The 14,233-nt window shown below is 51.2% G+C and overlaps 1 protein-coding gene across 2 annotated transcripts in view; it reads left to right on the top strand.

Moving 5' to 3' along the window:
* LOC149365805 (globin-like) overlaps window positions 1-14,233 on the top strand; it is a 177,393-nt gene that overhangs the window by 161,076 nt on the left and 2,084 nt on the right. The window contains exon 1 of one of the 2 annotated variants that reach the window (XM_089546328.1): window positions 13,868-14,145. The exons of the other annotated variant lie outside the window; for it this stretch is intronic. Within the exon in view, the coding sequence (XP_089402454.1) occupies window positions 13,868-14,145 (278 nt within the window). Of the gene's footprint in view, window positions 1-13,867; window positions 14,146-14,233 lie in introns of those variants that run through there. 2 annotated transcript variants of the gene reach the window in all.

Below are 14,233 nucleotides of genomic sequence, written 5' to 3'. Positions count from 1 at the left end.
CCTTCCTCTCCTACACTCTTAACACGAATACGCCTAAATGGGAGTAAAAAGCGGGTAAGCTGTCCTTTTATAAAAAGGAGTGTGCTAGAGGACAGTTTACCCCTTTTTGCTCCGTTCTGTTTAAAGTGTAACTGCATCAAGTTACTATGCTTTGCAGTGGGAATATACCTCCGTTGCCAAGAGGAAGCACTCCAAGAATTTAGTGATCGAAATCTACTCCGGAACTTGGGCGACATACCCTGCCTCTAAAAGGGTGTGCGCTAGAGGACAGTTTGCTCCTTTTTACTCCCATATAGGCTTACTCCTGCTTAGACTGTACGCATTCTCCGGGACAAAGGTGGATGTGTGTACGCAGGGCCTTCTGCGTGTCTCGCGTGCACAGAAATGCGCCTGCAGAAGCCACGCGTTTACACAGACTTTTTTTGCACCCGCTCGGCCGGCGTTACGTGGCGGCCGAAGAAGGTCAACGCACCGCGTCGGTATCGATAACTACCGATTCGATCCGCGCTTTTACCCGCCGCGGTCGTGCGCGTGTATCCGTTTCTTTGTAGGACGCGCGCGCAGGTCGCGGCGGCGTCTTGCGCGCCCATCATCGGCGCTAATGCGTGTGCGCGGATGCACGCAAGAGCGTAGTATATGTTCGAGCCCGAATCTCATTGACCCCGCGCTCGCACGTTCGCGAGCACCGACAGCGGGTAAACTCGTGCCCGATGCCTCGGCGCTGAACTTTCCGCTGCCGGCGATGTTTTGCTTGCACGGCTTCTCCGCATTGTGGCTAGACGCGCCGCCGAACCGCACTTTGTCTAATGTACTGTGCAGCCTTGTGAAGGCTATACGCACGAAAATATCTCGTTATACTGCCAAGTCTCCGTAGCGCTTGCGTTGATAATCCTGGGGACCAACTTCGGATATTGGAGGGACATCCTCTGCATATCCTCTGCCCGGTCCGAACGTCCCCTCCAACAAATCAGCATTAGTGAACCTGTAGTGTACTGTCGGGGACAAAAGTCTCTAAGACGTGTCATCGGGAACTGAATCTGATAGCTGTTTGATTAGCCGCGGGCTGCAGACCATACTTCTCGAGGTGAAAGTCGGACTCGCGTGCTGTTACGTGGGGCAGTGATAGCAGGTGATTGCTAGCAAGCATGCCATTAATTAGCCAAAATCGCTGGTCGCGCGTCCTGGAGAGTTTTGTCCCCTATGGTATGCGTCCGAAGTGCATTCCGTAAAGTGTATGTCCCCAATACAGTCTAACCTTGCTATAGTGAAACGGTTTATATCGAAATAATGAATATAACTGCGAAATGACGATTCCTCTTGGAAGCTCGGTCGGCACGGGCTATAACGAAGCTGCGGCTATAACGAAGTAGTCGCCGGGCCCCTTCAACTTCGTTGTTTGAGGTTGAACTGTACATCAAATTTGGATGTTTTTCGCACGTCCACAACGCTTGTGGAGACGATTTTCAGAATCGCGCGAATATTTCCCGGACATCCTCCTTATAGCATATCTTCCGCCAAGTCAAAGCACCACTCGGTACAATCAACTACAAGCGCATCAGCGTGTTTGGTACAGCCATAGTACAGCGGACGTTCGGATACATCAGGCTTGGATGTTCCTAGCATGTTTCAATTCGGTGTCCGAGAAAACCGTGTGCCAATCAAATTATTACATTTCCAGTGTAAAATTGGCATGGCGTCGCTCTATAATTATTGTGCGATATCTTTCGCTCAGCAATGTCGAGGTCAGACGAACCACAGCCGAGAAATTACGGGGTAACCTTTTGGGGCCTTCCATGGGATCAACAACTTTTTGGACACTGCTGGTTGTGGGAACGTTTCTTTCTATGTGTTCGGGGAAGATGAGCAGCTCCTGGGGAGATTCCAAATGTCCCGATGGGTTATCTTTGGGACATTTTGCGGGGGTTTTATGTTCGCGGGACTCTTTCCTCACTACCAATGTACCGTGGGTCAGCCGTCGAAACACCGAAGAATATTTTTCAACCCTTATTCTTGTTTTGTTTACTGCAATTCTCGCGCTATCCCAATCATCATTATCACTCCTGATTGCTTCAGTGAAAATATATTGATTTAATTCGGACGTGCTGATTGGTTTGAGGAGCATCAAGTGCATCAAGGACATTGACTGAACCTTCAGCTGCTACACTCTAAGAAGAAAGGAATAAAAAGGAAGTAAACTGTCCTCTAGCGGACACTGTTTTACAAAAGGGTGTGCGCTAGAGGACAGGTCACTCCCTTTTACTCCCATATAGGCGTATTAGTGTTTAGAGGGTGTCTTCAGACTGTCAGTGGACACCTCAAACACAGTCGAAAGATGTAAAGTCCACTCGATGTTTTCGTCGTCACACTGCGCATGAGGCGGTCTTGTTCGCTGGGGAAAACGACGAACATACGTGCCGCGGACAGAGAACCTCCGAGTTGGTCGGTGCCACAAGCACCCTGATTGGCTCCCACGATCTGCATACAGCTTTCACGAGCGCTGCACGGCTTTAGCGAACACTACTCGTTTTCCTCGACGTCACGGCGTTCGCTACGGTCCCGACAGAAGAGGAAGGCGAAACAAAACGAGTGGATGCAGTCAGCGGCGAACCCCTCTGCGCGAGACCCTCCTGCAAATTACATGAGACCCCCGCGCGATCCGCGGACACCTTGCCGCAGCGCGCTCGCCCTTTCCCTCTCAACGTGGAACTAAAAGTAGCGCGAAACGAGCGATGTTGACGTAACGAAGTTTCCTCCCTCGTCGAGTAGCGAGCGCTATGCGAGGTTAGGCCCGAGGGCGCCTGCCTATTCGACAGAGAATGATGCTGGAATAAGGAACGCGCGCAGCTCCAAGGCGTGCGCTGCTTCGTCGCGTGCCTTAATTATTTTTTGTCTTCACCCTGCCAGAGTGGAGAACCTTTACTAATGGGAACTCAAGATGAGAGACTAAAGAGCTGTGTTGAAGCGTGCCTACCCTGCTACAGGCGCATATGACAAATGAAGTCATTACGGGGCTAAGCACACCGCTTTTTATCATAAGCAGACAGCCGTTTGTGACCCGTTCACTTACTTCCTCAATGAACCCCCCTGGTTCATCCTGCTCTGGAACAACGTGCATCCACGATGGCCCTCGAACTAGGACAGAGAGTTATTGAATCTTTTGGAGCGAAGAAGAATCACCCGGCCGAGGTTTAATAATTGAAATACTCGCTCGTGACGGATTTCCTTGCAGAGCGAAGGAGCTGGACATTAATGATTGCACGGCACCACTGCGTACCACTACTCATCGTGCCAAAATGCATGCGCTTTCGAAAAGCCTGCAGGCAGAGCAACTCCTCCAGTGCATGTAAATTGTCGTAAATTGGTAAAATTGTATTTGAGGAAAGGAAATGGTGCAGCATCTGTCTCACATATCTCGGCGGACACCTGAACCGCGCCGCAGGGGAAGGGAGGAAGGTAGGAGTCAAAGAAGAAAGAGAGAAAGAGATGCCGTAGTGGAGATCTCCGGAATAATTTCAACCACCTGCGGATCTTTAACGTGCACTGACATCGTACAGCACACGGGTGCCTCATATCTCGGCGGACACCTGAACCGCGCCGCAGGGGAAGGGAGGAAGGTAGGAGTCAAAGAAGAAAGAGAGAAATAGATGCCGTAGTGGAGGTCTCCGGAATAATTTCAACCACCTGCGGATCTTTAACGTGCACTGACATCGTACAGCACACGGGTGCCTCATATCTCGGCGGACACCTGAACCGCGCCGCAGGGGAAGGGAGGAAGGTAGGAGTCAAAGAAGAAAGAGAGAAAGAGATGCCGTAGTGGAGGTCTCCGGAATAATTTCAACCACTTGCGGATCTTTAACGTGCACTGACATCGTACAGCACACGGGTGCCTCATATCTCGGCGGACACCTGAACCGCGCCGCAGGGCAAGGGAGGAAGGTAGGAGTCAAAGAAGAAAGAGAGAAAGAGATGCCGTAGTGGAGGTCTCCGGAATAATTTCAACCACCTGCGTATCTTCAACGTGCACTGACATCGTACAGCACATGGGTGCCTCTTGCGTTCCGCCTCCAACGAAACGCGGCCGTCGCGGTCGGGTTCGAACCCGGGTACTCCGGCTCGGTAGACGAGCGCCTTACCACTGAGCCACCGCGGCGGGTGTAAATAGTCGAAATACTCAAATTTGGTCGAGCCGCAGCGCCGAGAGTAATCGCGTTTCCGAAATTCTGAAAAACTGATATGGCTATTACTAACGGCCGGCTACAAATCTCTAATTGCAATCAGGTGCCTATCGATAATACTTCGGTAATAATACAATAAGAAAAAGCTTCCACGTGACAACGATGTCAGCGTCCCAAGACGCGCCTTAGAGAATAAAGTCCTCTTTTTTTGTGAAGTCCTCTCCTCGATTAGACTTTGGATGCACATAGGGGCAGAGATGTGAGCGAGCAGCTGGTCACCTGATAGCTTTCTTTTAAGGCCAATAAATAAATCTACGTTAATCGTAAATCGATGGCAGCAGCGCTACTAGCGTTTTTTTTAGGCTATCTAAAACTTTTTCACTGACACTTTCTTCCTGAAGTCAGTAATTAAAAAGTTAGCTAATTAGGCTCAACTAAATAATTAACATTGAAGAACGAAAACAATGCTCGAGACTAGGCCTCGGGACTCTGAACAACCCTCAGTTGGTTTCACTGGACTAGGACACTTCGTTTTTTTTAAAAGGTTGTTTAGATTTTGCTGAGACACCCGGTATATATATATATATATATATATATATATATATATATATATATATATATATATATAGCCAAAATTGGTGAGTAGGGATTTAGTTGTGTCGCACTAGAATTCGCAGGATGCTTACCACTGGGTAACGCGAGATTCAGTGACAGCTGTTTAAGTATTTTCATTGCACGATGTATTGAGGGGTAAACACTTTGAGAGCGACATGCTTATAATACGTCGTTATGGAGCACTATTTTTAGTTTTCCAAACATTCTCATCCATCGACTAGCACACCGCTCCGCTAGTCCATTCCTCCTATTCAAGTGTGCGGCACCATCGCCGCCGAGCCTCTTCTCGGGCGGCGCGTTTCTCAGCAGTCGCCCAGACCGAATGTGCCACATTCCTCCGCTCTCGTGATAGCCGCCATCCATGCGGTTTCCTTGGCAGCCACCCTCCGCCTGTTTATTCTTTCGCAATGTACTCCTGCTTCCACGATAACTACCCTTCTTCCATGAAAAAGCATCCTCCGGGTGGTTCCTCTGGTAAAGCATTGCTCCGCTCTCAACATAGCCTCCTCATTCCACGGTAACACTTATACTCTTCAACGCGCTGAAGAGGAAGAGAAAGAGGACGTGTCCCGGAGGCCTGAGGATCATCATCATCATCATTGCCATACCCTCCTGCTTCCGCGATAACTACCCTTCTTCCATGAAAGAGCATCCTCCGGGTGGTTCCTCTGGTAAAGCATTGGTCCGCTCTCAACATAGCCTCCTTATTCCATGGTAACACTTCTACTCTTCAACGCGCTGAAGAGGAAGAGAAAGAGGACGTGTCCCGGAGGCCTGAGGATCATCATCATCATCGTTGCCATACCCTCCTGCTTCCGCGATAACTACCCTTCTTCCATGAAAAAGCATCCTCCGGGTGGTTCCTCTGGTAAAGCATTGCTCCGCTCTCAACATAGCCTCCTCATTCCACGGTAACACTTATACTCTTCAACGCGCTGAAGAGGAAGAGAAAGAGGGCGTGTCCCGGAGGCCTGAGGATCATCATCATCATCATTGCCATACCCTCCTGCTTCCGCGATAACTACCCTTCTTCCATGAAAGAGCATCCTCCGGGTGGTTCCTCTGGTAAAGCATTGGTCCGCTCTCAACATAGCCTCCTCATTCCACGGTAACACTTCTACTCTTCAACGCGCTGAAGAGGAAGAGAAAGAGGACGTGTCCCGGAGGCCTGAGGATCATCATCATTGCCATACCCTCCTGCTTCCGCGATAACTACCCTTCTTCCATGAAAGAGCATCCTCCGGGTGGTTCCTCTGGTAAAGCATTGGTCCGCTCTCAACATAGCCTCCTCATTCCACGGTAACACTTCTACTCTTCAACGCGCTGAAGAGGAAGAGAAAGAGGGCGTGTCCCGGAGGCCTGAGGATCATCATCATCATCATTGCCATACCCTCCTGCTTCCGCGATAACTACCCTTCTTCCATGAAAGAGCATCCTCCGGGTGGTTCCTCTGGTAAAGCATTGGTCCGCTCTCAACATAGCCTCCTCATTCCACGGTAACACTTCTACTCTTCAACGCGCTGAAGAGGAAGAGAAAGAGGGCGTGTCCCGGAGGCCTGAGGATCATCATCATCATCATTGCCATACCCTCCTGCTTCCGCGATAACTACCCTTCTTCCATGAAAGAGCATCCTCCGGGTGGTTCCTCTGGTAAAGCATTGGTCCGCTCTCAACATAGCCTCCTCATTCCACGGTAACACTTCTACTCTTCAACGCGCTGAAGAGGAAGAGAAAGAGGACGTGTCCCGGAGGCCTGAGGATCATCATCATTGCCATACCCTCCTGCTTCCGCGATAACTACCCTTCTTCCATGAAAGAGCATCCTCCGGGTGGTTCCTCTGGTAAAGCATTGGTCCGCTCTCAACATAGCCTCCTCATTCCACGGTAACACTTCTACTCTTCAACGCGCTGAAGAGGAAGAGAAAGAGGGCGTGTCCCGGAGGCCTGAGGATCATCATCATCATCATTGCCATACCCTCCTGCTTCCGCGATAACTACCCTTCTTCCATGAAAGAGCATCCTCCGGGTGGTTCCTCTGGTAAAGCATTGGTCCGCTCTCAACATAGCCTCCTCATTCCACGGTAACACTTCTACTCTTCAACGCGCTGAAGAGGAAGAGAAAGAGGGCGTGTCCCGGAGGCCTGAGGATCATCATCATCATCATTGCCATACCCTCCTGCTTCCGCGATAACTACCCTTCTTCCATGAAAGAGCATCCTCCGGGTGGTTCCTCTGGTAAAGCATTGGTCCGCTCTCAACATAGCCTCCTCATTCCACGGTAACACTTCTAATCTTCAACGCGCTGAAGAGGAAGAGAAAGAGGGCGTGTCCCGGAGGCCTGAGGATCATCATCATCATCATTGCCATACCCTCCTGCTTCCGCGATAACTACCCTTCTTCCATGAAAGAGCATCCTCCGGGTGGTTCCTCTGGTAAAGCATTGGTCCGCTCTCAACATAGCCTCCTCATTCCACGGTAACACTTCTACTCTTCAACGCGCTGAAGAGGAAGAGAAAGAGGGCGTGTCCCGGAGGCCTGAGGATCATCATCATCATCATTGCCATACCCTCCTGCTTCCGCGATAACTACCCTTCTTCCATGAAAGAGCATCCTCCGGGTGGTTCCTCTGGTAAAGCATTGGTCCGCTCTCAACATAGCCTCCTCATTCCACGGTAACACTTCTACTCTTCAACGCGCTGAAGAGGAAGAGAAAGAGGACGTGTCCCGGAGGCCTGAGGATCATCATCATCATCATTGCCATACCCTCCTGCTTCCGCGATAACTACCCTTCTTCCATGAAAGAGCATCCTCCGGGTGGTTCCTCTGGTAAAGCATTGGTCCGCTCTCAACATAGCCTCCTCATTCCACGGTAACACTTCTACTCTTCAACGCGCTGAAGAGGAAGAGAAAGAGGGCGTGTCCCGGAGGCCTGAGGATCATCATCATCATCATTGCCATACCCCCCTGCTTCCGCGATAACTACCCTTCTTCCATGAAAGAGCATCCTCCGGGTGGTTCCTCTGGTAAAGCATTGGTCCGCTCTCAACATAGCCTCCTCATTCCACGGTAACACTTCTACTCTTCAACGCGCTGAAGAGGAAGAGAAAGAGGGCGTGTCCCGGAGGCCTGAGGATCATCATCATCATCATTGCCATACCCTCCTGCTTCCGCGATAACTACCCTTCTTCCATGAAAGAGCATCCTCCGGGTGGTTCCTCTGGTAAAGCATTGGTCCGCTCTCAACATAGCCTCCTCATTCCACGGTAACACTTCTACTCTTCAACGCGCTGAAGAGGAAGAGAAAGAGGGCGTGTCCCGGAGGCCTGAGGATCATCATCATCATCATTGCCATACCCTCCTGCTTCCGCGATAACTACCCTTCTTCCATGAAAGAGCATCCTCCGGGTGGTTCCTCTGGTAAAGCATTGGTCCGCTCTCAACATAGCCTCCTCATTCCACGGTAACACTTCTACTCTTCAACGCGCTGAAGAGGAAGAGAAAGAGGGCGTGTCCCGGAGGCCTGAGGATCATCATCATCATCATTGCCATACCCTCCTGCTTCCGCGATAACTACCCTTCTTCCATGAAAGAGCATCCTCCGGGTGGTTCCTCTGGTAAAGCATTGGTCCGCTCTCAACATAGCCTCCTTATTCCATGGTAACACTTCTACTCTTCAACGCGCTGAAGAGGAAGAGAAAGAGGACGTGTCCCGGAGGCCTGAGGATCATCATCATCATCGTTGCCATACCCTCCTGCTTCCGCGATAACTACCCTTCTTCCATGAAAAAGCATCCTCCGGGTGGTTCCTCTGGTAAAGCATTGCTCCGCTCTCAACATAGCCTCCTCATTCCACGGTAACACTTATACTCTTCAACGCGCTGAAGAGGAAGAGAAAGAGGGCGTGTCCCGGAGGCCTGAGGATCATCATCATCATCATTGCCATACCCTCCTGCTTCCGCGATAACTACCCTTCTTCCATGAAAGAGCATCCTCCGGGTGGTTCCTCTGGTAAAGCATTGGTCCGCTCTCAACATAGCCTCCTCATTCCACGGTAACACTTCTACTCTTCAACGCGCTGAAGAGGAAGAGAAAGAGGACGTGTCCCGGAGGCCTGAGGATCATCATCATCATCATTGCCATACCCTCCTGCTTCCGCGATAACTACCCTTCTTCCATGAAAGAGCATCCTCCGGGTGGTTCCTCTGGTAAAGCATTGGTCCGCTCTCAACATAGCCTCCTCATTCCACGGTAACACTTCTACTCTTCAACGCGCTGAAGAGGAAGAGAAAGAGGGCGTGTCCCGGAGGCCTGAGGATCATCATCATCATCATTGCCATACCCTCCTGCTTCCGCGATAACTACCCTTCTTCCATGAAAGAGCATCCTCCGGGTGGTTCCTCTGGTAAAGCATTGGTCCGCTCTCAACATAGCCTCCTCATTCCACGGTAACACTTCTACTCTTCAACGCGCTGAAGAGGAAGAGAAAGAGGGCGTGTCCCGGAGGCCTGAGGATCATCATCATCATCATTGCCATACCCTCCTGCTTCCGCGATAACTACCCTTCTTCCATGAAAGAGCATCCTCCGGGTGGTTGCTCTGGTAAAGCATTGGTCCGCTCTCAACATAGCCTCCTCATTCCACGGTAACACTTCTAATCTTCAACGCGCTGAAGAGGAAGAGAAAGAGGGCGTGTCCCGGAGGCCTGAGGATCATCATCATCATCATTGCCATACCCTCCTGCTTCCGCGATAACTACCCTTCTTCCATGAAAGAGCATCCTCCGGGTGGTTCCTCTGGTAAAGCATTGGTCCGCTCTCAACATAGCCTCCTCATTCCACGGTAACACTTCTACTCTTCAACGCGCTGAAGAGGAAGAGAAAGAGGGCGTGTCCCGGAGGCCTGAGGATCATCATCATCATCATTGCCATACCCTCCTGCTTCCGCGATAACTACCCTTCTTCCATGAAAGAGCATCCTCCGGGTGGTTCCTCTGGTAAAGCATTGGTCCGCTCTCAACATAGCCTCCTCATTCCACGGTAACACTTCTACTCTTCAACGCGCTGAAGAGGAAGAGAAAGAGGACGTGTCCCGGAGGCCTGAGGATCATCATCATCATCATTGCCATACCCTCCTGCTTCCGCGATAACTACCCTTCTTCCATGAAAGAGCATCCTCCGGGTGGTTCCTCTGGTAAAGCATTGGTCCGCTCTCAACATAGCCTCCTCATTTCACGGTAACACTTCTACTCTTCAACGCGCTGAAGAGGAAGAGAAAGAGGGCGTGTCCCGGAGGCCTGAGGATCATCATCATCATCATTGCCATACCCTCCTGCTTCCGCGATAACTACCCTTCTTCCATGAAAGAGCATCCTCCGGGTGGTTCCTCTGGTAAAGCATTGGTCCGCTCTCAACATAGCCTCCTCATTCCACGGTAACACTTCTACTCTTCAACGCGCTGAAGAGGAAGAGAAAGAGGACGTGTCCCGGAGGCCTGAGGATCATCATCATCATCATTGCCATACCCTCCTGCTTCCGCGATAACTACCCTTCTTCCATGAAAGAGCATCCTCCGGGTGGTTCCTCTGGTAAAGCATTGGTCCGCTCTCAACATAGCCTCCTCATTCCACGGTAACACTTCTACTCTTCAACGCGCTGAAGAGGAAGAGAAAGAGGGCGTGTCCCGGAGGCCTGAGGATCATCATCATCATCATTGCCATACCCTCCTGCTTCCGCGATAACTACCCTTCTTCCATGAAAGAGCATCCTCCGGGTGGTTCCTCTGGTAAAGCATTGGTCCGCTCTCAACATAGCCTCCTCATTCCACGGTAACACTTCTACTCTTCAACGCGCTGAAGAGGAAGAGAAAGAGGGCGTGTCCCGGAGGCCTGAGGATCATCATCATCATCATTGCCATACCCTCCTGCTTCCGCGATAACTACCCTTCTTCCATGAAAGAGCATCCTCCGGGTGGTTCCTCTGGTAAAGCATTGGTCCGCTCTCAACATAGCCTCCTCATTCCACGGTAACACTTCTAATCTTCAACGCGCTGAAGAGGAAGAGAAAGAGGGCGTGTCCCGGAGGCCTGAGGATCATCATCATCATCATTGCCATACCCTCCTGCTTCCGCGATAACTACCCTTCTTCCATGAAAGAGCATCCTCCGGGTGGTTCCTCTGGTAAAGCATTGGTCCGCTCTCAACATAGCCTCCTCATTCCACGGTAACACTTCTACTCTTCAACGCGCTGAAGAGGAAGAGAAAGAGGGCGTGTCCCGGAGGCCTGAGGATCATCATCATCATTGCCATACCCTCCTGCTTCCGCGATAACTACCCTTCTTCCATGAAAGAGCATCCTCCGGGTGGTTCCTCTGGTAAAGCATTGGTCCGCTCTCAACATAGCCTCCTCATTCCACGGTAACACTTCTACTCTTCAACGCGCTGAAGAGGAAGAGAAAGAGGACGTGTCCCGGAGGCCTGAGGATCATCATCATCATCATTGCCATACCCTCCTGCTTCCGCGATAACTACCCTTCTTCCATGAAAGAGCATCCTCCGGGTGGTTCCTCTGGTAAAGCATTGGTCCGCTCTCAACATAGCCTCCTCATTTCACGGTAACACTTCTACTCTTCAACGCGCTGAAGAGGAAGGGAAAGAGGGCGTGTCCCGGAGGCCTGAGGATCATCATCATCATCATTGCCATACCCCCCTGCTTCCGCGATAACTACCCTTCTTCCATGAAAGAGCATCCTCCGGGTGGTTCCTCTGGTAAAGCATTGGTCCGCTCTCAACATAGCCTCCTCATTCCACGGTAACACTTCTACTCTTCAACGCGCTGAAGAGGAAGAGAAAGAGGGCGTGTCCCGGAGGCCTGAGGATCATCATCATCATCATTGCCATACCCTCCTGCTTCCGCGATAACTACCCTTCTTCCATGAAAGAGCATCCTCCGGGTGGTTCCTCTGGTAAAGCATTGGTCCGCTCTCAACATAGCCTCCTCATTCCACGGTAACACTTCTACTCTTCAACGCGCTGAAGAGGAAGAGAAAGAGGGCGTGTCCCGGAGGCCTGAGGATCATCATCATCATCATTGCCATACCCTCCTGCTTCCGCGATAACTACCCTTCTTCCATGAAAGAGCATCCTCCGGGTGGTTCCTCTGGTAAAGCATTGGTCCGCTCTCAACATAGCCTCCTCATTCCACGGTAACACTTCTACTCTTCAACGCGCTGAAGAGGAAGAGAAAGAGGGCGTGTCCCGGAGGCCTGAGGATCATCATCATCATCATTGCCATACCCTCCTGCTTCCGCGATAACTACCCTTCTTCCATGAAAGAGCATCCTCCGGGTGGTTCCTCTGGTAAAGCATTGGTCCGCTCTCAACATAGCCTCCTCATTCCACGGTAACACTTCTACTCTTCAACGCGCTGAAGAGGAAGAGAAAGAGGGCGTGTCCCGGAGGCCTGAGGATCATCATCATCATCATTGCCATACCCTCCTGCTTCCGCGATAACTACCCTTCTTCCATGAAAGAGCATCCTCCGGGTGGTTCCTCTGGTAAAGCATTGGTCCGCTCTCAACATAGCCTCCTCATTCCATGGTAACACTTCTACTCTTCAACGCGCTGAAGTGGAAGAGAAAGAGGACGTGTCCCGGAGGCCTGAGGATCATCATCATCATCGTTGCCATACCCTCCTGCTTCCACGATAACTACCCTTCTTCCATGAAAAAACATCCTCCGGGTGGTTCCTCTGGTAAAGCATTCCTCCGCTCTCAACATAGCCTCTTCATTCCACGGTAACACTTATACTCTTCAACGCGCTGAAGAGGAAGATAAAGAGGACGTGTCCTGGAGGCCTAAGGGCATCATCATCATCATTGCCATACCCTCCTGCTTCCGCGATAACTACCCTTCTTCCATGAAAGAGCATCCTCCGGGTGGTTCCTCTGGTAAAGCATTGGTCCGCTCTCAACATAGCCTCCTCATTCCACGGTAACACTTCTACTCTTCAACGCGCTGAAGAGGAAGAGAAAGAGGGCGTGTCCCGGAGGCCTGAGGATCATCATCATCATCATTGCCATACCCTCCTGCTTCCGCGATAACTACCCTTCTTCCATGAAAGAGCATCCTCCGGGTGGTTCCTCTGGTAAAGCATTGGTCCGCTCTCAACATAGCCTCCTCATTCCACGGTAACACTTCTACTCTTCAACGCGCTGAAGAGGAAGAGAAAGAGGGCGTGTCCCGGAGGCCTGAGGATCGTCATCATCATCATTGCCATACCCTCCTGCTTCCGCGATAACTACCCTTCTTCCATGAAAGAGCATCCTCCGGGTGGTTCCTCTGGTAAAGCATTGGTCCGCTCTCAACATAGCCTCCTCATTCCACGGTAACACTTCTACTCTTCAACGCGCTGAAGAGGAAGAGAAAGAGGGCGTGTCCCGGAGGCCTGAGGATCATCATCATCATCATTGCCATACCCTCCTGCTTCCGCGATAACTACCCTTCTTCCATGAAAGAGCATCCTCCGGGTGGTTCCTCTGGTAAAGCATTGGTCCGCTCTCAACATAGCCTCCTCATTCCATGGTAACACTTCTACTCTTCAACGCGCTGAAGAGGAAGAGAAAGAGGACGTGTCCCGGAGGCCTGAGGATCATCATCATCATCGTTGCCATACCCTCCTGCTTCCACGATAACTACCCTTCTTCCATGAAAAAACATCCTCCGGGTGGTTCCTCTGGTAAAGCATTCCTCCGCTCTCAACATAGCCTCTTCATTCCACGGTAACACTTATACTCTTCAACGCGCTGAAGAGGAAGATAAAGAGGACGTGTCCTGGAGGCCTAAGGGCATCATCATCATCATTGCCATACCCTCCTGCTTCCACGATAACTACCCTTCTTCCATGAAAAAGCATTCTCCGGGTGTTTCCTCTGGTAAAGCATTGATCCGCTCTCAACATAGCCTCCTCATTCCACGGTAACACTTCTACTCTTCAACGCGCTGAAGAGGAAGAGAAAGAGACGTGTCCCGGAGGCCTGAGGACATCATCATCATAGTAGCCACGCGTCTCTTAGTCAACGTCATGGGCAACTTGAACAGCGTGGATGCGACGGCGCGGGACAATGTGACGCAGCTGAGCAACCAGGAGAAGCAGGCCATCCGCGATACGTGGCTTCAGTTCAAGAAGCAGCTGCGCACGGGCAGCGTGACCATCTTCGTGGTGCTCTTTAGTCGCTACCCGGATTACCAGAAGATGTTCCCGGCGTTCGCCAACGACCCGCTTGATGAGCTGCCGAAGAACCCGCGCATGCTGGCACACGCGCTCACCGTCGCCTACGCCATGACGGCCATTGTGGATAGGTAAGTGTGGTGCAACTCGTCCGTGTTGACACACGCTGAGCTGCCTGGTGAAAGGTGACGTGCGAAAGAGTGGTTAGATACCGATCTA

The sequence above is a fragment of the Amblyomma mixtum genome, chromosome 1, assembly GCF_055824585.1.
Source record: "Amblyomma mixtum isolate Tamu chromosome 1, ASM5582458v1, whole genome shotgun sequence".
In the NCBI taxonomy this organism is placed as follows: Eukaryota; Metazoa; Arthropoda; class Arachnida; order Ixodida; family Ixodidae; genus Amblyomma; species Amblyomma mixtum.
This window is presented reverse-complemented; position numbering and strand designations above follow the sequence as displayed.